The following is a 24286-nucleotide window of genomic DNA, read 5'->3' as shown; positions in this document are numbered from 1 at the left end:
CAATCAATTATTCACGACCCTGCTTCCCACAGACTCAGACTGTCACTGTTAGCAAGATCATTTCTGGACTCTGCCCAAAACTGCTCCAGGCTGTCAGATGGCCCCCTGTTTTTCTTCTCCCTTCCCCAGAGACCCCCCCAAAGCCCAGCAAACACTACCCACCCTGGCAGTGGGCACACAGACCAGTGGGCAAGGCCCCTCACTGCCCAGAGCCTGGGAGCAGGTCAGCCAGCCAGGGGCTGCTCCCAGCCTGCGTGACTCACTTCGGGCTTCGGGGCAGAAAGTCTGACCTCAGTTTAATCCAACTGGAAAACAGGGCTCAGGAATTCCAGACCCTCTGCCAGGCTCTGGGATGAATCCCACGTTATTTTCTAAAATGCTTCAGGCTCAGAAAACATTGTGTTCTACAGAAAGCACGACCTGTGAGGATCTCCCAGGCACGCTGCCACCCTTCCAAGCTCACGGTCAAGGACTTTCGGTAATTGGCGGAGGCCTATGAGGCATTAAGACCACCATTAAACATTTTTCCTCTAAAAACTTGAGGCTCTCTTCAGGAGCAAGTACCCACATCCCCGAGAAGCCAGAAGGAGAGGGATGTTACCCGACACCCTTGGGAAAGACTTGCAGGTTCTGACATCAGACTCATCAATGGTTGAGCACTAGTTCTGCTGCTTAAACAGGCATGACCTTGCACACAAGCTACTTTTTCTCTGAGCCTCAGTTTTCAGATCTGTAAAATGGGAGAATAATGGCACCTACCCCCTAGGGCTGTAGTTTGTAGTAAATAAAACAGTTCATGTGAACACACTCAGGTACCATCTTGTTTGGTACCTCATAGACACCATAGCCTCTTAATTCTAAGACCCTGTTGCTTCTGAGTTGCACTGTTGATTTGTTTCGGGCAACGGGCTGCATGAGGAAGCATAAAAGAAACACACACATCAATTGTACAACCCATGCCAGATGTTAGAAATGCTATTTGTTAAGTGTAAAAATATGCATCTTAAAATGAATTCAATTATTACCATCATTACAATCACTGTATTAATTTTTGGTGAGAAAGCAGGTAGAGAGAGAACACGTGACCGACTAAGGGCACACAGTCATTCACAGCTGAGCTGGGAACAGGATCCAGTTCCCCCATCTCTCTGGAGGGAGGAAGGAGAGGAGGAGCTGAGTTATCCAGGCAACCCCCCCTGCTTCCAATTCCTCCTCCTCCTCCTCTCCCCCCTTTCCTATTCTCCTCCTCCCTCCTCCTCTTCCTGCAAAGATGAAGAGTAATAGAACAGTTCCTTCGAACCTGGAGAGCCCATCCCTCCTTCCCCCTTGGGAAAGACTTGGCCAGGTCTGCGCCTCTCGTCCCAGCCCTCCGGGTGCGTCTGCATGGGGCCAGCTGAGCTCGGCAATGGAGAGAGGACCACGTGTGCCGCCCCATCCCCGGTGAAGATGCCACAGAAACCAGCCTCTCACTCGCCCTGTCTGTGGTCCTGGAAAACGGGGGTCCCCGAAGAGGGCAGAAGCAGCGGAGATCTGCCAGACCTGTGGGCAGGAAGGAAGGGGCGGGGCCAGGGTTGGCAGAAGGGACTGCCCCTGGTCCAACCAGGTTCAGCCAGTTCTCAGTCACACGAAGATGACTTAGCATCAGGAGCCACGGTGGTTAAGAATGCGGGCTCCACACCAGCCTGCCTGGGTGGGAAAGCAGATCCGTCTCCTACCAGCTGTGCCACCTTGGGGGAGTCACTTCCCCTCTCTTGCCCTACTTCCTCAGTCCACAAAACCATGACTTCCACAATGCTCACATCCCAGGGCGCTGGGAGCATTAAGAGTAAAATGCTTGGCATGTGTAGTGCTTAATAAATAGCACCTACTATTATTATTACCATTTAATTATTATAATTCAGTAACATCATGAACGTCTTCATCCACAGGCCCCTGCATCACGTACTAAAACCTCAAGGTAAACCCTAAGGTACTGTCAGGACGGTTGGAGAGTCAACGAGAAACCAAAGAAACTACACACGATTCAAGTTCTAGCAAAACTTTGCCTCTGGATGGTAAAATGCCATTTGGAAACAGGGCCTTCTAGCTCTTTCCTTTAGAGAATGTCATCATCTGATCTTTCACACATTGTCTGAAGGAAACCTACCAGCCAACCAACAAAAATCTTACTGAGCATCTGTTATGTGCCATTCACCGTTTTAGCCCTGGGGAGGCCCTGATGGGGGCAGGGGGGCAGAGATCAGCCATGTTGGTGATGGGGACTCCCAATACAGCCTCTCCTGACACTGGAGTTTATCATTAAGCAGAGGGATAGATCTGGGAGGTGGGGGTGGGCGGGGAGGAATAAGATGCATTTCTTCACAGGAGCTGCTTCCCAGCTGGTGCTAGTGGTAAAGAATCTGCCTGCCCATGTAGGAGACACAGGTTCGATCCCTGGGTCAGGAAGATCTTCTGGAGGAGGGCATGGCAACCCAGTCTAGTATTCTTGCCTGGAGAATCCCATGGACAGAGGAGCCTGGCAGGCTACAGTCCATGGGGCCACAAAGAGTCGGACACGACAGGAGAGACCCAGCACACACACATGCATTGCACAGAAGCCACACCAGACCAGCCAAGTACACGTGCATGGAGTAAAAGGGTAAGGCTCCCTGTAATCCCCCTTGTTGGGGGCAGGCCACAGCTGGGAGAAAACAGCCAGGCATCTGAGCAAAGGAAACCACAAAAGACCTAAGAGTGGGAAGCATAAGAACCTGGAAATTTCTTAGTCCAGCTAAAAGATGGGGAGACAGAGGCCCTGAAAGGGCCACACAGAAATCCCACCACATGAGATGCAGAGCAAGGACTGGCCCCCAGGTGTCTGACTCCCAGAAGGACAGACCGCTTTGGGAAGTGCAGAAGCAAGCCCAGCACTGCACAGCGCCCAGCACAGCCACAGCCAGACACAGTGCCAGGCCCCTTGCTGCCACTTCTCTGGGCCGATGCTACTAAGCAAGAGTTGGTGCGGGATGCCAGTACCAAACAAGCCCCTTGAGAATGGGACCATGGATGGGTGACTTTTGATATGGGATGAAGGCAGAGAAAGTTGCTGAGTTGGAGACATCATTCTGGAGGGGCAGGTGGGAATGTGAGAGGATCCGGAGAAGGCAGGAACGTCTCCTGTTACAGACAGCGTGGCTAGAAAGTGCTGAAAAGACCATGGGAGACAGAACGATTTTGGACAACCAACAGTAAACCTTTCGATCTGTTTAAGTTGTTGTTCAATGGCTAAGTTCTGTTCGCCTCTCAACAACCCCATGAACTGGAGCATGCCAGGCTTCCTTGTACTTCACCCTCTCCCAGAGATTGCTCAAACTCATGTCCATTGAGTCAGTGATGCCATCCAACCATCTCATCCTCTGTCACCCCCTTCTCTTCCTGCCCTCAAATCTTTCCCAGCATCAGGGTCTTTTCCAATGAGTTGGCTCTTTGCATCAGGGGGCCAAAGTACTGGAGCTTCAGCTTCAGCCTCAGTCCTTCCAATGAATACTCAGGATTGATTTCCTTTAGGATTGACTAGTCTGATCTCCTTGCAGCCCAAGAGACTTGCAAGAGTCTTCTCCAGCACCACAATTTGAAAGCATCGATCCTTCGCCACTCAGCCTTCTTCTGTTCAAGGACCACTTCCACATCACACGTCTGAACTAGTCAACAATTTTGAGGTTTCGGGAAAATGGGGCTGATGGATACACTGACAAGGCTAAGAGGAAGCTTACATCAGAGAGCGCTGCACAGTGGCCCTGAAGCCCCTGCAGGCCCCGGCTCCTGTCTCTTCCTACTGACGTTTATGGCCTTGCTCATGAAGGTCACTCTGTCCCTGTGTTCCCCCAATCCTTGCCTGACCACCTTCTATTTATTTCACTTTAAATGTCATCTTGCCAGAAAAGCCTGTCCTAATGACTGTTCCATTACTCACTGTTCCTGCTACCAGGATGTGAGCTCCAGGTGGGCTGGGACCCTGTTTTGTCCACTGCTCCCAGCATGTGTCAGCATGTGCCTGGTAATACTGCAAATGAATGAATGATTAAGGGTCTGTGTATACCCTGGGGAAATCTAGATACATGATAATTATATGCAAGATAAGGCACATAAAATGTCTAGCACATGATACATGGTAGATCATCAATGGATGCTGCTTGGAAGACACCAAAACCGAAGCCCAGCCCACAAAGTTGGTCTCCCATTCCTCCCAGAAAGTAGCCAGACAGAAGCCTCTTGCCTGGCTCCCCAGGTTCCATTCCCCAGGCCCCACCCAGCCTCAACAGTAATCCCAGGACAAGAAGAATGCTGGCTTTACAAGACCAGGAAAGCATCAGACCAGGGGGTAAAGCTCTCTGGGAACCTGGAGGAGTGTCAGTGTATTCTACAAAACAACAAAATGCCTTGCCAGCCTTCTTACATTTAAAGGCAAGAGGAAGTTGGTCAATAGGAAAACAGTGCAGAAGGCTGGCTCTGCCTTGATGTGGGTAGGCTAAGCAGTAACTTCCCCTAACCCACCCCGCCCAAATAACGTGAAACTTCAGAGACTTCTGCTACCCACCGCTTCCTTTATTCAACAGTCAGAACAGAAGCCCAGAGCAAACAATGTGAGTTAGGAACACTCGGCCCATTCACAGGTTCCAACCCTAAGAGGAACTAGATCAGTATTGTGTGCTTAATAGTTAGAGGATCTTGTAGGACAATGCTATCATGTTTGTGTCCTGTTTCACGAATGGCTGCTTTTATTTCTATTTAGCCCCTTTCCTATCTTCTTTCAGGTTTTCAATGATGTTTTTTTAAATAAAAATTGGAAACCATCATTTTCATCTCTTGCATTTAATGTCAAAATCTAAAGTGCTTTTATAATAGGCTATTAATTTTCCTCTGGGCACAGTTTTAGCCTCATCCCATGGGTTTTGATATGAAGTATTCTCATTTTCATTCATCACCCTAGAATCTGAAATTCCAAGTTTGATTTCTCCTTAAAGAGTTATATAGAAGAGTTTTGTTGTTTTGTTTAAATTTTCTAAGTGACAGTCTTTTAGAAGGCTAATTTTTAATATATCTTATTGTTTTGTAAGTCAGGCCTGGATGATTTCTACTTTTGAAATCTATTACATTTCTTTTGAGACCAATTATCCATTTTAATTAAGGTATCATAGAACATCTCGGAAAGAATCTTTAGAAAGAGAAAGCTTCTCCTAGAACACAAACACACATATACCTTTGTAAACAGTTTCATAGAATACTTAACAAAAAAAGTTTATCTTTTCAAAAGTAAATATCCAAAGGAAGAAAGTAAACAAATTATTAAGGAGGGGGAAGATCTACCAGAATCTAAAGATTAAAGTTCTCCTATCTAGAAATTCAACACCTAGGAACTTTACCCGTAATGGCACTGCTCTATAACCCCATTTTAAAGACTAAACTGAGGCTGTCTGAGGCTGAGCCAGCTGTACCATTGCATTTCAGCTGAGACTGAATTTCAATTCCACTAACTCCTTCACCACAGAATCCAGCTGTCTTCCAAAGAAATACTAAAACATCCTCTGAGCATCTTCTCTGGTGACATTCCTGAATTCTGTTAATTGCATAAGGCACAGACAGAAGGCAGGATTAAAACAAACAAGACTTTACCCCCTGTAAAGTGGGCTGGTCTGAAAAAGGAAGCTGATACAACTTTTAAAGAGCCCCAGAAAGAGTATTAAGTCATTTGTCAGCCAGTGCCAAGCAAACCTGAAAGACAAGTGGATCCCAGGGAATCCTGACATTCTTCTCTCAACTCTGTCAGTGCCTCTGCCTACAAAAGTAGGACAGCAAATGGAAAAGGCCCAGTGTTGCAGGTACTGACGCAGGACTGACGCTGCTAAACAATACTGACAATGCACAGGAAGGCAGCTCCTTAGGGGGAATCTCTGAGCTCCATTGCTGTGGCCACATACAACGTTTGCAGTCCCTGAAGGGGCATTTCAGCACGCTGTTTCAATGCAAAATGACACATGCTACTGAAGGCTAGAGATCTTATTGGGGATGCAGAGCTGTATTCATCTACTGCCCAGCAAGAAAACCAGAACAGCCAGAGATAAACAGAAGTCAATCAAAGCAGAAAGTGACATCAGAAAAACTCTCCTAACTCTGCCAGACCTGTTTTGCTGCATAAAGATAAGCAGCCTTTGGACAAGACGGCTTTGGTATAAGAAATTCAATGATGGTACCATTCCCAGAACCAACTAAAGCAGTTAACATCAGGCATGTTCCCAATATCCTTGAAGGTACCGAGGTGGAAGAATAGTAATCCACTAATGAATTGCGGCTCTATGGATGCTCAATTTTGCAAGACTAATTATCTTTTTTAAAGTAAGCCTGGCTCCAGAGTTTCAATACATGTAAATATCACCGAGCCTTACTCCCTCGTAGGGAAAGTAAGACTTCCAATTTTAAATACACTTGTCAAATCAACCCATTAAAAAAAAACAAACAATGAAGAGCAGTTAAATAAATTCCTCTCCTACATAAATATCCATATACATAAATTCCCAATAGAAATGCTTATGAAACGTTTTTTTTTTTTACCTAAAGACCTGCACAAGAATGTACATGGCAGTGCTCTTTGTAATGACCAAAAACTAGGATCTTCCCAATAAACAGAACAGATATGTAAATTGTGATATGTTCCACAATGAGATACTATGGAGCCATGTAAACAGACAATTACAAATACATAAAACAATGCAGATAGAGGGTCAGAAACTTCTTTGTAAAATGCCAAATAGTAAATCTTCCGGCCTTTGTTTACTCTATTCAACTCTGCCATTTTAGGGGGCAAAAGCAGCCATAGTTGGTATGTAATAAGCGGACATGACCAGGTTCCAATAAAGCTTTATTGATACACACTGACATTTAAATTTCAGTGCTTTTCTCACATCACAAAATATCTTTCTTTTGATTTTTTCCCCATGTATTTAAAAATGTGAAATCCATTCTTAGCTCATAAGCCTATGAAAACAGACAACAAACGGGCTGCATTTGGCCTATGGGGCTATAGTCTGCCAACCACTGATGTGATCTCATAAAATGTAATGACAAATGATGTTCAGCAAAATAAACCAGGCAAAAGGGAGTGCAGACCACATGATTCTATTTCTAAAAAGAAGCAAAAATAATCTATGGGATCAGAAGTCATGACAAAGGTTACCCTTGAAGATGTAGGGATTAGAAGTGGAAATAAGAAGGACACTGGGGAGGAGGGAGCCGTAATGCTCTGGGCTCTGATCCGAGTCCTTGTTACTCAAATGTGGCCGCTTGGTTGAGCTGTACATTCACAATTTCTGCCCTTTTCTGTACGCATGTTCTATTTCAAGTGAAATTTAGCAAGTTGTTAAAATCAAGCCAAAACTATTCAACCAGCTTCAAAAACAGACATTTAAAGAGAACCACAGCCATCCAGTTAAATTAGCTACACATTCATCACCATGGTCAGATAGGAGCCAATGCTAGAGTATTCAAAAACATTTATTAAAAGCAGATTTAAATCACTTTCCCTCTAGCTGTTTCTGCATTTGCTTCCAGGGCGAGGTACACTTCATAAGTTAAAGGATGGTGCGTCCATGGATCCCTGTCAGGTCACTTTTGTCTGTATTCATGGGAAGCAATGATGTTAGCCCGATGACCAGCTCCTCCTCGTGTGGAGATCTGCCATCGATACTGTGAACGTAAATAGCATCTGGCAAAACATGTGGCCTTCAACCTGCAAAAGACCCTGAACTGGGCCCACACAAAGGAAAAAGGCCAGGCCTGGCTACCATGTGATTCTGAGAGAACACGCAGCTAATTATTTTTCCTCGCGGTCAGCAGCTGAGTCTCACCAAAATCCATGCTTGTAATTATTGCTGCAATTATTATTTTAATACAGATCAGCAACTTATCAAAATGTTACCCTGTAGGTGTTACCTCGCTGCTGCAAGGATGCAGGGTAGAGGCCAGTACCCCACCCTGCTCTACATGAGAGGACGGCGGGGACCCTGGTGGGGGTCCTTCTACCATGGCCAGACTGCCGGCTTCACCAGTGCCCAAGTCCACGGTCATTTTAATGCCGGTGCTCTCTTTAGAGATGGTGAGTCATGACCTGCATTTTACATCACGGTCTGAACTTGGTGTGTCTCAGTGGTTTCATTCACGCAGTGGGCAAAGAGTGTGCCATCTTTTTGCAGAGGTATTGTGATGAATTCCTCACCAGAACTGCTTTGTTAAAACGTTTTGTGCAGTTCAAGCATATGATCTGATACACAGGCTTCCCAGCCTCACTGCCTGAGTTTAGATTCCAAGTCTACTGTCTGTGACTCTGGGCAGCTCTGTGCCTCAGTTTCCTCATCTGTGAATGGGGATAATACCGTAAGGCTGCTCTAACGATTAGATGAGATAATTCATGATATGCTGCTTAGCACAGTGCCTCTCACGTAGTACTTAATAGATAATAGTATTATTATCATTATCATTTTGACAGTAATAAACTCAAATCCTAACAGCAGTCCTGCAAAAAACGCATGTGGGAGCCATGGCAAATTGGAAAGCAGGGTAGCCACAGTCCCCTGCTTCCTAAAATTATTACCTCTTTGGGAAGAAAGGCCAGAATTTCAAAAATTTTAATAGCAACTTCAAATCAGATGTCTATTTGAAATCACTGATTTTAAAATGTTGGAAAGTAATTTAACTTAAAAAAAAAGAGAGAGAAAGCAAAAAGAAGAAAGCCTATGCTGCTGTTATTCCAGCTGTAACTCAGATCCAACCACAGGCCCTGGCCCCCTTCACCTGTATTTTCCAGCATCCACTTTTGTTGGGGGTTTCTACCACCTGCTCGCTCTAATAAAGCATTTGCTTGTGCCCATGATCTTTTTTTTTTTTTTCACTCTAAAAGAAAATCAGACAGCAGTCACCACTTCTGCTAAGAGGAGTTAATAATCATCCATGCCCATCTGCAAACAGGCCAGCTTTTCTTTCATAAGAGCCACCCTGAGGTCATCTCCCTCCTGTCCTCTGTCATCACCTCTTCTTCTAAACAAGAGGGAATCAGATGCAGCAATTTGAAAACTATTCTTCAGCAGGATGATGAGAAAAAAAGCAGGTAAGGGGAGTATTTCACATGGGGGAGTGGAATCCTCCGTAATGCCTGATGACAAGCAAACAGGCTCTCTGTGCCTTTCCTAAGAGCTGCCCCTTCTGAGCTGGGGATAAAAGAGAGAGGAACAGAGACAATGAATAGGCTTTTATTTCAAAGAGAACATCTGCAAAGCATGGTCCTACATTAAAAAATAAATAGAAAACAGCCACCAGTCCGGGAAGGAAAAAAAAAAGATGTCCCATTACATTTCTAATTAATAAAGCACCATTTCACAAGGAAAGAGGGAAAAAAGACAGACAAGTTTTCCACATCCCCAAAGAAAGGAGGCTTAACGAGGTAACCACTGTATGACTTGATCTATCTAATCTGGTTTTAATACTCCCCTTAAATAATGTATACATTAGCTCTCCATTACCAAAAACATTTGTTTATTTTATTAACGTGAGTCTGGTTGAGTGCTAGGACTTTGGGAAATTACCATGCTGTCCTTGGGCTCTCTCTTTATTGCTTCTTCTCTTGCTCATTATAAAATGATTAGTTGTCTCCATTGCCCTTTTGAATTGCTGTTCTAGTGCTGTGGTTCTGTTATCCTGGTTCTTAAGACAGAGTCTTGGTTCAGGGTTAAGTTAATGTACTCATTACGGGCCCGATTGGGGACCCATTCATCAAGCCTAATTCATGTCCAACACACAGGGACTACAGTCAAAGAGTCAGTGGGAAGCAGAGGCCCAGCGCATAAACCAAGAGACGCCAGGAAGGGTCCAGACTCGAGTCCAGGAGAGAGGCTTGGGACATCCGTAACTACAGGAGTGCTGCAGACAGTGACCCAGAACGTCAGCGAGGGCCCACGACAGGGACATCCACTTACACAGACCCAGGGCACAGTTCCTCCTGACGTCTAACTTAGATCCTCTCCAGGTGGACTTGAGAACAAAACAACACAGCTGTTTACCAGAAGTGCGGGGTATCTTCAAGCTGGTTAAGTCAGTGTTTACCAAACCCTGGTCATTCCATCGCCCCCGTCAATCATACATCTAAAGTGAGGTCAGGATTAGCATTAGCACAATATGTTTAGATACTATAATTTAGGTATTTTCAACATGTCAACCAACATTTTTACTTAAACGCCACTTAACCCTCATGCTAGGCAGTAAGAGCCCTGATGAGATCATTCTGCTTGACTGGCTATATTTCCCTATTTTCCCTAATGTACATTTAAAGGTATATACAGCCATGACAAGTGTCAAAAACTGTTCACCAAGAAGCAAGGGCTGAGTGCATTTGGGAGGTCACAGATGCCCTGGTTCTTGGTCTGGGTGGGCGTTGCTCTTGCTGTTGTTCTATCCTCAGTCGTGTCTGACTCTTTGTGACCCCACGGACTGCAGCACTCCAGGTTTCCCTGTCCATCACCATCTCCCAGAGCTTGCTCAAGCTCATGTCCACTGAGTTGGTGATGCCATCCAACCATCTCATCCTCTGTCGTCCCCTTCTCCTGTCTTCTATCTTTCCCAGCATCAGGGTCTTTTCCAATGAGTTGGCTCTTTGCGTTAGATGGTCAAGGTACTGAAGCTTCAGTTTCAGCTTCAGTCCTTCCAATGAATATTCAGGGTTGACTTCCTTTAGGACTGACTGGTTGGATCTCCCTGCTGTCCAAGGGACGGTAAAGAGTCTTGCCCAGCACCACAGTTCGAAAGCATCAGTGATTTGGCGTTCAGCCTTCCTTATGGTCCAACTCTCACATCCATATTTGACTACTGGAAAAGCCACAGCTTTGACTAGATGAACCTTTGTCAGCAAACTGATATCTCTGCTTTTACTGGAGGAGGTTACTCAGTCTATTCAGTACATGAAAATTCATCAACCTGTACATTTAGAATAATGTGCACTTTTGTGTATATATATTTTGGTTAAAAAAAAACTTAAAAATATAGGCAAAAGTTAGGAAATAAATTTTGCACACTATGAATACAAATTCTTTATTAAAAGCTACTATAATAGAGACTGTGTGCCCACATAGCGCTTTCAATCATACATGTATCAGAATTCACATGCATACTACACTTGGGATTCCTGGGGTCAGTCTAGAGCTATTCCAGCAAAAGAGATCCATCCAAAATAAGTCCTCAAGCAAAAACTATATAAAATGGATCCACCGCATCGTGAATAAATCTTCACGCATGGCCTCTTATCTTCTCTCAGCACTCCAACTGTAAGTCACTGCATTTGGAACAATTTGATATTTTTAAAAATGTGTGTGCTGGGGGGTCATTCTGCCTCTAGACCATACACCCCATGAGGGCAGGCACAGCTGTCTCTCCCCTCATACTTTGTGGAGTACTCACAGCACGCACTCGAGCACTACCTGTTGAATTAATGCACAGATGGAGGAGGGAATGGGAAACCGCTGATGGATTTTACTCACTCATTCTCTCTTGCTCCACCAGGGATTACAAAGTGATAGCCAACTAGTCTGACTGCTCCCACTAGTTCTTCTGTTCAAGGCTGAAGACGGGAGCACCGCCTTACATTCATGCAGTGTTTCTGAGCCTCAATACACTTTCTCATCTATTCATCAACTCGCACCCTCAAAACCCAGTCTAAGGAAGGGCGGGGTTTATTGGCATCATCTGGCAGAAATGCCAAAAAAGACACAAAGAGGTGAAAGTCAGGGTCTGCCCCTTGACAGAGTCGGGGCTCTTGAATACATTTAAAGATACTTGAGCCAAGACGCTCCAGAATATTACACTCTTCTACCCCCTAGTCCAACCCCCAAGCCAGCTCTCTGACAACTCACAACATCCCCACAGGTGTTTCTGGGGGAGGACGGCACAAGGTGGTGAGGAGCACAGAGAAGGGAAGGCAGATGATTCAAAACAGTGCATGACCTAACCCCACAGCAGAGGGGAAGCCAGTTGACCAAACGGTAGAATGCATGGTTCTATTCCCGTTGAGGACACTTCTTTCACCACGTCCTAATGCCTAACACTCACAAGAATTTGCATATTCTGGGTGTACACTAACAGCAGGGGGAGAAGGAAGGAAACCTCCACCACACAGGGGAAGGTAAAGGCAGTTGAGATAAAGAAGTGCTATGAATAAACTGCACGGGGATCACTGAAAAGAACCACAGACACTTATTTTTAGCTTGGCACAATGAACAAAGACATCTTCCAGGCAGAGGCTGCAAACTTCTCAGCCCAAAGGACTGAGTCAGGTGTCACAGGTGAAGGAAGAGATTTTGGGTGGAGGGGGTCTCAGAAACGTGGAGGATCCCAAGAAGCCCCTCCCGACTTGGCCAGTGAACAGCAGGAAAGAATGTGGCCCCGGGCTGTCAGATCTCCTGACTTCTTAAGCATTCCAAAGGACCACATCGTCTTCTATCCTAACCCTTACACTTTGGTGCATTTTTTATTTTAAGACGGTGCGGGTTAAATAAAACCTGCCCTCGGGCCACAAACACAAAGGCCCATCTTGCAAGCATCCCTTGTGGTGAGGCTGCATTAGGGACGGTGGGAGCAGGGACCATGAGCCTGGAGGCAGCGCCTCATCATCAGGCTCTTCCAGGTAGGAAGGTCCCTGCATCACAGGCGAGGAAATCCTGCCCCAGAGAGGCGAAGGGACGTGTGCGTGACACATTGGTTCTCCGTCCTAACACTGCATGGCACGCCTCCCGGGCCCTGCAACTTCCAGCAACCTGCACTCCCCACAAACCTTACCTCTGCGTTCAGCTCTGGGCTCCCTATTAGACTAGAAGATGAGCTTGAACTCCACAGATGGGGCAAGCCAGCCTCAAGTCTGGCAGTCTGGGGGGGGGTATTAGAGATATGAGGGCTTTCAGGCTCCTGAAACACACTATTCCTGGCTCCCATCTAATGGAGGACACCTTTCTCTTGTGTCCAAGAAGCCACTGTACAGTGAGCTGGGCTAGGACCAGAGAGGAACCTCTCTGTTGACAGGCCGTGGTCCCAACCCTCATCGGCTGGACTGGCCCTCTGGGAGGGCAGGGGTACAACTGCCCTATTTCACAAAGGCAGTCCTAGTGCTGGGCATGTTGGAGTGGAGGGTGGGTGGAAGGGTGGACATGTCGATGGATGCACGCACGCATGCATGCATGCAGAGATGCAAACATGGATAGGAGAGAAGTGAGAGAGGGCAGGGTGTGAAGAACGAGGGACTTACTGACTCTGAACTGGGTAGAGACCAGGAACTCAACCTTTGGAGTCACCACCAAGCCTCAATTCCTAGTCTGGCTGCCTCTCAGCTCTTTAACTTTCATACAACTCATTGCTTTGCTTTCCTTATTTGTAATCAGTGAAACAGAGATGGAACTAGCAGTCCTTAACTTGCAGGACAGGGATTCAATAAGATCATGTCTTCCCAGTATCTCCACAGCATCAAGAGCAAGGGAAACATTCAATACAGGAAGTCCTCCTCCTCATCAGGATCACAGTTACGATGTCTGTATCCCTTGGGTAGGGGACATCTGCATCAATTTTTCTGCCCCATGAGCTCAACTCCTTTGGGCCTAAACCATGTGACGCGTGGCCAAGGATTACAGCAAAGGATCCCCTGGGAGGAGAAACGCTTGTCATTAACATCCCCGGACACATCAGCCTGGATTAGATGCTCAGATAAGCCTGCCTGGGACAAACCAGAGCTGAGACAGAACAAATCCATTTTGCTGCCCTCAGAGGCCCCTGGAGGGGGAGTTCTCCCCCTTCCCCAAAGGCTGGAGATGCCCGTAGGGTCCTGCTCCTTGCCCATCAGGCCGGGTGTCTGGACTCCCGGACTCTGATACACACACACACACACACAGAGACACACACACACACACACACACAAACCTGCCCTGTCCTTGCCACCTTCTTTGTCAAGGTTCTGGCTTTCGATGGGGGAGGGGGCAACCCTAACCTCAGGGATCAGAAGGGCAGAACTCGATCAGTATTTGTGGGCAAACGGACAGTTTCTGTTGCAGGCGGAAGGAAGGAAGGAAGTGTTCAAAAGACAGTCAGACTGCATGTTCCTGATGACACCTCCAGCTTCACCCGGGCTCCTGGGGGCAAGTCATGGGTGAGCAGAGCAGCAGGAGGCCTGCTGACCACGAACGAAAGGCCAAGGAAGCCTGCGTAGCACCCTCTTCCCCTCCTCCCCTGCCAGGGGGAGCTGAATTCAAAACACCTTCTTCCACCAACTCCACTTCCAGCAGTTCAGGTTCAATTATTCCCTAGCGTGCACGATGCATATTTCACTACAGGGCGATACCTTCTTTTCCTGGACCATAAAATCCTATCCTTGGGGCAGGGCAAATTGTGACCGAATCAATTACCTATGCGCCTCCTTAAATGAGGTCTGCGGTTCCAAGGTTGGGGACCTTCGCAAGAGGCTTAGAAGAGGGAAGCTGTGGAATAGAACGGCTGAGAGAACAGACTGCCAGGGTTCAAATCCCAGCTCTGCCGTGGGTACTATGACCCCTGGGAAAACTGTTTTAGGCTCCCCACACCTCACTTTCCTCATTGTAGTGTGAGGTTTAAATGAGCTAATATTTGTGAAACACCCCATACAGGGCCTGGTTCTATTAAGCATCATGATTGTTGGCTGTTGAAATATGATAGTACATTCCTTGAAAAAATAAAATACATTAGGAGGACTAAAGCAATTCCTGGCAAGCCATAACTGCTACAGAAGCATCACTGCTATTATGATGACTACCCTCCTGAAAGTGAAAGCAGCAGTCACCCACTCGTGTCCCACTCCTTGCGACCCCATGGACTGTAGCCCGCCACGCTCCTCTGGCCATGGGATTTCCCAGGCAAGAATACTGGAGTGAGTTGCCATTCCCTTCTCCAGGGGATCTTCCTGACCCGGGATCAGACCCCATTGCAGGCAATTTCTTTACCGTCTGAGCCACCAGGGAAGCCCTTCTATCTGATCTCATTATTCAGGGGTCTGATTCAAGAAAAGCTGCGTATCTGCTCCTTTTCTAGGGCTGGCACATTTTTATGAATCTGCAACAAGTAAGGAAAGTGACATAAAGATTTTCAGGAATGATCCATCTGCATATTGGGTTTTTCAAAGACCTCCACAGACAAGGCAGCCTGAAATCTGTACACTGAGTGGAATGGGGCAGTCCGAGGTCTGGATTCCAGTTCTGCTGCTCCTCAGCACAATCTTAGTGAAAGCTGCTTTTCCACTCCGAGCCCCATTTTTCCTATCAAGTAGGGACAGCAACAGTTCTACCCTACAGAGTTGAGAGGATTCATTGAGACAGTGAGGTAACATTGGCAGAGCCCTCATTATCCCCACCATGTAACCGGTACCCAGTTCAGTTCAGTCGCTCAGTTGTCTGACTTTGCAACCCCATGGACTTCAGCATGTCAGGCTCCCCTGTCCATCACCAACTCCCGGAGCTTGTTCAAACTTATCTCCATCAAGTCAGTTATGCCATCCAACCATCTCATCCTCTGTGGTCCCCTTCTCCTCCTGCCTTCAATCTTTCCCTGCATCAAGGTCTCTTCTAAATGAGTCAGTTCTTCACATCTGGTGACCAAAGTATTGGAGTTTCAGCTTCAGCATCAGTCCTTCCAACGAATATTCAGGACTGATTTCCTTTAGGATTGACTGGTTGGATCTCCTTGCAGTCCAAGGGACTCTCAAGAGTCTTCTCCAACACCACAGTTCAAAAGCATCAATTCTTCAGCACTCAGCTTTCTTTTTAGTCCAACTCTCACATCCGTACGTGACTACTGAGAAACCACAGCTTTGACTAGACAGCTGCCTAGGTTGGTCATAGCTTTTCTTCCAAGGAGCAAGTATCTTTTAATTTCATGGCTGCAGTCACCATCTGCAGTGATTTTGAAGCCCCCCAAAATAAAAGTCTCTCACTGTTTCCATTGTTTCCCCATCTATTGCCATGAAGTAATGGGACCATGTGCCATGATCTTAGTTTTCTGAATGTTGAGTTTTAAGCCAACTTTTTTACTTTCCTCTTTCCCTTTCATCAAGAGGTTCTTTAGTTCTTCACTTTCTGCCATAAGGGTGGTGTCATCTGTGAATCTGAGGTCACTGATATTTCTTCCGGCAATCTTGATTCCAGTTTGTGCTTCATCCAGCCTGGCATTTTGCATGATGTACTCTGCATATAAGTTAAAGAAGCAGAGTGACAATATATAGCCTTGATATACGCCTTTCCCAATTTGGAACCAGTCTGTTTTTCCATGTCTGGTCCTAACTATTGCTTCTTGACCTGCATACAGATTTCTCAGGAGGCAGGTCAGGTGGTCTGGTATTCCCATCTCTTTAAGAATTTTCCAGTTTGTAGTGATCCACACTGTCAAAGGCTTTGGCGTAGTCAATAAAGCAGAAGTAGATGTTTTTCTGGAACTCTCATGCTTTTTCTATATTCCAACGGATGTTGGCAATTTGATCTCTGGTTCCTCTGCCTTTTCTAAATCCAGCTTGAACATCTGGAAGTTCTTGGTTCACGTACTGTTGAAGACTGTACCCAGAAAACGTGATTTCTAGCCAGGAGACCGTAGTCTCAATTTTGTATGCAACCCTTTCTTTCATCCTGCATTACTGTGTGTGTTTGAGCAATTAACAACATCATGTATGTAGAACACCTAAAGGATGCCTGGCATACAGTTGTCACTCCACAAATGCTAGCACTCCTCTCTCTCCCACATTCCATCCTGCTCCAAGGCTGTCACACAGAGGAGTTGGATGCGTTCTACAGCCTTGGATTACGCTCAAACCCTACTTGGCTTGGAAAAATGAGTAATTGCAAAAATTTGCTTATTTTCAAACATACGAAGAGTTTCTTTTTAAGAATAATGGCTCACATTTGAGCATTTATTATGTGCCAGGCACAAACTGGCTCACACGTCTTATTACATTTCATCCTCACATAACCCCATGAGGTGGCCCTGATTTTCAGAGGAATGAAGTTAGAATAACTTGCCCAAGATCCCAGGGATGGCCAAGAATACAGCCAGGATCTGAACCTGGCAGGAGTGGACCCAAAGGTAATTAACAGAGGCTTTTGTCCCCCGAGTATCCCTCCCTGTGGCTCAAACGGTATAGAATCTGCCTGCAATGCTGGAGACCTGGGTTCAGTCCCTGGGTCGGGAAGATCCCCTGGAGAAGGGAAAGGCAACCCACTCTAGTATTCTTGCCTGGAGAATCCCAAGGACAGAGAAGTCTGGCAGGCTACAGTCCACGGGGTCACAAAGAGTCAGACATGACTTAGAAACCAACGCCTTTCTGTCCCTTGTACCAGGGCCGGGCACAGGTTTCCTGTGACTTTTCGTCTGCTCCCACAGCCCTTCCTTTGAACTTGGGTGTTATGAGGCTGAGTTTGTATTTTATTCATCTTTTCATTTTCTTCAAAGTATTTTCTCTTTGGTCCTGGTAGATAGGGATTGCAAGCAATAGAAGTGGAAGATGCAAATGAAAAAAATGGAAGATTTATCATAAGTGACAAGTCTTAGGGAAGTATTGACCAAGCTAGAGACCAGGTCAGCCCTGACCCTGGGTAGTCCAATTATGACAGCACCATGCATTTTCCTCTTTCTACATGTAGATTTATGGCCCCATTGATCGTAAATAGCTCTGGGTGGGAGGACAGATGCTTGCTTAAGGATATGTTGTCTTCTGGGAAAACACACACACACACATACACAACGATGTCAGATATCTGCTCAAGATCAAAATAATTTCCTTTTCTATGAAGAGGCTGGATCAAAGTTGGACAATCCCCAGCAAATAGGAACTTAAGAGTTTGGCTTCCTATTTGCAAAACAGCAAGCATCTGCCACTCAACCTTCTGGAAGATTAAAATAAAAAGAATTGAAAAACTAGAGACAATGTCTAAGGTGTAAGAAGACTGGAAGGAAAGTGAATATAAATATTATATATGCATATATGCATATAATGATTTGTACTTTTATTTATCTATTTTATTTAACATTTTTCAGGATATGATTAAGCAGATGGCAGCATCTGCATCAAGATAAATATTGTTCAGTGATGCATATTTCTGTATACAAAGTGTAATGCACTGCTCAAGCAAAATAAAACTCCATTGAGAGTGTGAGAAAAACGAACCATCAATAAAATACCCTCTGTTCTCTCTGGTCTCAAAACATTTGGATAGAAAGAAAAGCTACGCCTCTGAGGCTGTTAGAACCAGAGGCGATCTGGATACAGTGAACCAATTTTTCAAAGTCACTGCCAATGTCTGAAAAAGTCCTGAGTTATCTGAGTAATGTGAAGTATGAGGAATTTCTGCCGAAAAATCAACATTTCAAAGGGGTCAGACAATACAGAAAGACCATTCTACTTTAAGAGGGTGTATGTGTGTGTGTCTGTCTGTGTGTGTGTCAGGACAATAAAAAACTAGGTTTCTTAAGTGAAACTTACTGAATAATAGTTTATCTAAGGGCTCAAGCAATAATGTGAGGACTTCAGAGGATCACTGGAGGCAAGGGGAAAGAAAATAAACATTCATTTACATTAACACACAGCTCCTTTCATGCTCCCCAAAATTGATTCAGAACCTGTAGTGTGATCTTTCTGACACTCTCCTCGACATTTTCCCTCCCTTTATAAGTGAGCTCATCCATTTCTTACATTCTGAGATGACAATAAAACCCAGAGCATACTGGGACCCCGTGAAGGAATGAGTGCCATAGCCGCGGAACTCAGCTGCCATCCGCCCAACAATTCTAATCTGTAAGAGCTTTGGGAGAGGCTGAGAGGCAAAGCCTGCAAATCTTTTAGGGAAATGCCCGTCTCGCCACCACCCGCAAGCTCTCTGGCTCTGTCTGCTTGAGAAACTGGGTGTTTCTTCTTGACTCCTTAAAATGCACCAAAATGACAATCAGGCCCTTCCACTGGGATGCAGCTCCCCAAACAGAAAAAGTACAACTGCAGAAGCTCTGGAAAGGTGAGCACAAGGAAGCAGCGAAGTCTGGTTTAGAAAATACCCTGAACACAGTGTCGGCCTGACACTCTTTGAGACATACCCACCACCACCACCGCCGCCAGTTCTGAGTCTCTCTGCACCCCAAACCACAACTGCCCACCCCACCTTCTTCAGAGCACAGAGATGAAGCATCATCTCCCGAGCACGCGCCTCATCAGCTCTGGAAAATCACAGGGATTTTTTTTTAAGTCCCACTCCCCAATCTCCCTCTGAGGCATCACGCACCAGCAGCCTCCGCGGGGTCTGCAAACAGACCGCGTGTTCTGAGGGCCTCAGTGGCCTGCCCAAACGGTCTGGTCCTCTCCTCCTAGGCTGCAATCTAGGCTCAGGCGAAGTCGGACTTTGGGAACAGCCTGCCCCCTTCTGGTCTCCTTGAGCTCCATGGAAGGGCAGGGGCTGGGTGGGCACAGCTACAGGAGGATGGGCCCCCGGCTCCACCCTGCAGGTCTGCGCTGTGATTTCAGGATCTGACAGGGCACGGGGGTAGACATCATCAGGGAAGGGGAGAGCAAGGACACGGACAAACAGATTAAATATCCAGTACAAACCCAGGAGAGACGGCAGTGAACAACTGCACGGCAGACAGCCACAAAGAAGCGGGGAGGACAGGAAAAATGAAAAAACAAAATACAGGTGTGTCTATATCAGAAGAAATTGAGACCCTGGGGGGTGTGTGTAGGGGGACAGTCACTGAACTTGCAGATGAGAGCAGGGTTTCAGAAAAGCAAAGCACCTCAGTTGCTAGCACTGGCATTTCAAAAGGAATAGAAAAGAAAGAGAGGCATGCTCCCTCCTACCTTCCCAACTGCTAACCTCAGCGCGGCCCCGCTGGAGGACGAGAGAGGAAGACACAGAACTGAACACCCAGAGAGCAGGTGTGGACGTAGGACCCGAAATGTCAGAGACCCAGGAAGGAATCAGCCAAGCAGGCTTCCCTCCACTTGCTTCTTCAACAGGTGGTAGTGCATGGGGAAAGGCACCTCCTGACGCCCATCTGGACCCCAGATGCAAAGGATACAGTCAGCCCCGTGCTTCCATGGCCATCCTACATGTTCCCACACCCTGCTAGCGGTGCATGTCCTGAACCTCCTCCCATCCCACTTCCCCATAGGGCTCTGACTCCAGAAAGAACTTCTAATTGCATTTCTGCCCAAACACATCACTATCCACTCTTGCAGTTCAAAGGCAATGTCTGAGAGTACCCTTTGCTACAAATAAAAGTCATTTGGAACGTTCTGGTTCTCCACCGGGACTCTTACTCCATCCTCCTCCCTGCAAACAGGGAAAAGACTTCTCCCTGCTACCCACACAGAGCAGCCAGCAACGTGAAATGCCATCACATCACACCTTGGGCTGGCTCAGCCCACAGACACAAAGAACCGCACTCTAGCAAAAAGGGTCGCCTCTCTGCCTCCAAAGAAGTTTGGCAAATCAAAGGGTATCACGCTGTGTCTGAAGGCAGCCTTCAGTGAAGGCTCCCAAAGTGACGGGTGACAGAGACATGCATTCAATGCCTAAGAGTCTGAAATTACCCCCCTGGTGTCTAATGTCCCTAAGGGCTAGGAGAAGCTCTATGGGCAAGCAGCAGGGATGAAGATACAGACACATCATGAAGATACACATCCGTAAGCTTGAAGACAGACACACCCACAGGGTGCTGAGACCCTGGCTCAAAGCTGGGGACTCTGACCTCTCCTGTGTGATCTGAGTTCAGTGGGCTAAGCAAGGTGGCCCAAAGAAGGTGTGAAAGGCCTCCGAGGAGAGGTCAGGGGCAGGGTAGGAGACACCCAGATGGCCCCAGAAGATCTGCAGAAGGAACAGTTTCAGAGCCTGAATTGTTCACACCCAAAGAGGGCAAAGTAAACCCACAGAAGCCTAAGTTGAGGTGCTGTGATCTGATACACAGCTGGAGACAGGAATGAGCCCCAGACGAGACAGAGAGTTGGACACAAACGCCTAGGAGAAGGGGCCACCGCCTGACACTGGAGACTGGGAACCAGGAGAGGGCAAGGTTAGACATGGACAAGGGAGAGACAGGAGTCCCAGGCATCCAGGGATGCAAAACGGGAGACTCAAAGTAAGACCGGGCGCCGGAGACAGAGTCTTGACTCCGGGGCACGGGTGAGGACTTGGGACACTGATCCCAGACCCCTCTCAGGCCAGGCAAAGACAACGAACGAGGTAGCAGACGGAGGACTGAGTGGTGTGCAGCCAGCCTGGCAAAAACCAGAGATGCGCGGAGCACCACCGCCGGAACAGTGGCTGCGGATCCCGGCACGGTCCAGGCACTCAGACCGGGAGCGAGGCAGCAACAACCACAAGCACAGAGCAAGTCGGGGCGCCCAGCGAGAGTGACGGGGGACAGGCATCCAGCCAGGCTCCGGTAACCCCCCACCCCCAGAGCGCCTCCTCTGGAGATAACTTCCCCAGACCCCCAGGGGGCAGACCTCAGACTCGGGATGGGGCAGGGAACCAGCCCCGGCTTCCAGGGGAAAGAAATATGGGGGACAGCAGGCTTGGGGAGTCCCGATCTGATGAGCGGGGTTCAAGGGCTGGAGGTGGGGGGACGTGGGGTCCGGCCGCCTGCCCTCCGGTTTCCCTCCCTCCCTCCAGGACGCGAGCCGAAAGGGCATCTTACCAGCGCCCGTGAGGCCAGTGCCCCTCGGCTGGCCGGCTGCTGCGCGCGGGGTGCTCCGGGGCCGCCTCCCCGCGCCCGCGCCGGGAGCCCCCGTCCTCCTCCTCCGCCGCCGCCGCCGCCTCCTCCTCGGGCTGCAGCCGGCTCGGCGGGCAGGTCCCGGCGCTCGCGGCGCGGGGCCGGGGCCGGGGGCGGCTGCTCCGCGCCGCCGGCCGCTGCGCCCCCGCGGCGCTCCCCGGCCCCGGAGTCGAGGCTGCTGAAATTCCACACGACCAGCGTCTGCAGCAGCAGCACAGTGAGCGCCGCGAGCAGCGCCGAGTGCGAGCGCCGGGCCAGCCTCCGGGCGCACGGCGCCGCCACCATCTTCGGAGCGCGGCGGGCGAGCGGGGCGCGGGGACCCCGGGCGCTCCGGGCCGCCCCCGCGCTCCCCGCGGCTCCCGCGGCCGCCGCCGCCGCCGCGCCGCTCGGGCTCCCGCTCGGGCCGCCGCCGCCGCCTCGGCTCGCCGCTGCTCCTCCTCCGCCGCCGCCGCTGCCGCCGCCGCCGCCTCCACCGCCGCGGCGCGGAGTTTTCAGACGGGCAGGGACCCGGACGTCACCAGGAGGAGGGGAAGGCGGGGAGGCGGGGAGCCGGAGGCCGCGGAGGGGGGCGGCGGGCGCGCGCGCTCGGGCGGGGCGCGCGGGGAGGGCGGGGGCCTCGCCCGCGGGGCTCGCCCGCCCCGCAGCCCCTTCCCCAGGCCCGGGGGCGCGGGGGCTGGGATCACGGGGCCGGCGGGGACGCGGGCCCGGACGGAGAGGAGCGAAGAGGGGCGGGCCTGGGGGCGGGGCGAGGGAGGGAAAAGAAGGAGGGAGAGGAAGGGGGCGGCGGCGAGCAGAGAGGGCCCCGGGTCCCCCGGACCCCGGCGGGACTGGGTGGGCGATGGGGGGACAGTCCCCGCCTGCGGCCGAAGAGACGAGGCCGGGGGCATAAAAGGAAGAGGGAGCTTGGGGTGAGGGTGGGCCGGCTCAGAATCTAGGGGAGGTGGGGAGGCTCGAGGGTTCCGAGATCCAGCCTTCCATGTGGGAAGGCAGCTGAGTGGAGCGCGCTCCCCGCCCGGAGCTCGCGGTCCAGGAGTCTTCTCTGGGCAGAGACTGCTTGGCAGGTGGGGACGCGAGAAACGTGTCAGGACTGTCTGAGCCAGGGAAGGGGCTCACGCGGCCGATCCCTGGATCTCTGGCTGGAAGGGGAGGGGAGGAGGCTACACGGGAGTGTGCGTGACTCCTGAATCACACCCCGTCCCCTAGTGCCAAAGATGTACTAAGTGCTTCACTGAGTCACTTCTCTGATCCCCAAGGACCAACAAGCCAGGAGACTTCCAAACACAGTTGGCAAGCAAGTGCTTTCCTGGGGACAGAGAGACTCCGTGGAGTTCCTCATCCCTCAGGCTGCAAGCCCCAAAGCCTGGTCCCTGCCTTCCACCAGGTCCTTCTCATCCACCCTGAAACCCGCCTGCCTGACTGCCCAAGGCTCACCTCCTGAGAGAACAAGTGGGTCTTGCCTTGCAAAGTCAAGTTCTTTCCCATCAAGGCTGGACTGTCCTGGTGACCTTGAGCCAGGAACTCCTCCCTGGGCCTGAGCATCCTCCTCTGCCAATGAGGGTTTAGGCTCACAGATCCCAACGGACTCAAGTTTCATCGTCAGCCATCTCTGACTCAGTCTTTCCCTCCGGTGTCTTCTTGCCCAGCAGCCCTGAGCACGTGGTGAGTGCAAAGCGGGAGTGGGTGTCCCGGATAAGACTCAGCAGTACCCAAAACCCATAGCACATCAACCCCCCAGCTTGTGAATCGGGGACTCGGGGTGAAGGGGGTGAAGGCTTTGCATCTTATCCACTGTGTTCTTCAACCTGATCCTAACTTTAAAGGGAAAAAAGTGAAAGAATAATGAGGAGGAGGCAGGGAAGAGATTGTTTCACTTGCTCAACAACAGTGTGTGACCATCACGGCAAACGGCAGGAATCCAAAGATGAGTGAGGCTTAACCTCCCCTTCAGCAAGCCAGGAGTCTCGAGGAGCCAGATGTGCATGTTGGTCACTAACTGACAGTGAGGTCAGTGTTGCTTTGGAGATGTGCTCCAAGTGCTCTGGGTTCATGAGGGTGCAGTGGGAGTGGCCTCTAAGAAGGTGCTTTCTGGATTCATGTAATAAGCAAACCCATTTCCCTGAACTGGCAATGTAAAATGCCAGCTAGGGAGATCTAAACTCCACACGAGGCTCAGCCTTCAGATTATCCAAGCCTGGCTGGGCATGTGGCCAAGCATAAAGGCCACCCACCTTGGGCACAGCCCTTCTAACCAGGAGTGAGACAGAAGAGAGGCCAGCTCCTATGGTCACACCATGAGTCTTTGGCCATCTATTTATCACCTGGGAATATTTTGGTTACAGGGAATAAAACATTTATTATGTCTTTAAAAATAGAGTTTACTGCATCATATAACCAAATGTTCCAGAGAAAAGACATCAGGTGAGGTTTGATCCAGCAACTCAGAACTATGTCCTGGGAC

General features: G+C 49.0%; 1 protein-coding gene across 1 annotated transcript in view; it reads right to left on the bottom strand.

Moving 5' to 3' along the window:
• Positions 1-22253, bottom strand: part of XYLT1 (xylosyltransferase 1) — a 343548-nt gene extending 321295 nt beyond the window's left edge. Inside the window, exon 1 of the mRNA XM_065924410.1 lies at positions 21754-22253. Within this exon, the coding sequence (XP_065780482.1) occupies positions 21754-22113 (360 nt within the window). The 5' untranslated portion in view covers positions 22114-22253. The remainder of the gene's footprint in view (positions 1-21753) is intronic.
• Positions 22254-24286: the final 2033 nt, after the last annotated feature.

This window comes from Muntiacus reevesi, chromosome 2 (assembly GCF_963930625.1).
Source record: "Muntiacus reevesi chromosome 2, mMunRee1.1, whole genome shotgun sequence".
Lineage (NCBI taxonomy): Eukaryota > Metazoa > Chordata > Mammalia > Artiodactyla > Cervidae > Muntiacus > Muntiacus reevesi.
Note: the sequence above shows the minus strand (reverse complement) of the source record. Positions and strands in the feature narration are given on the sequence as shown.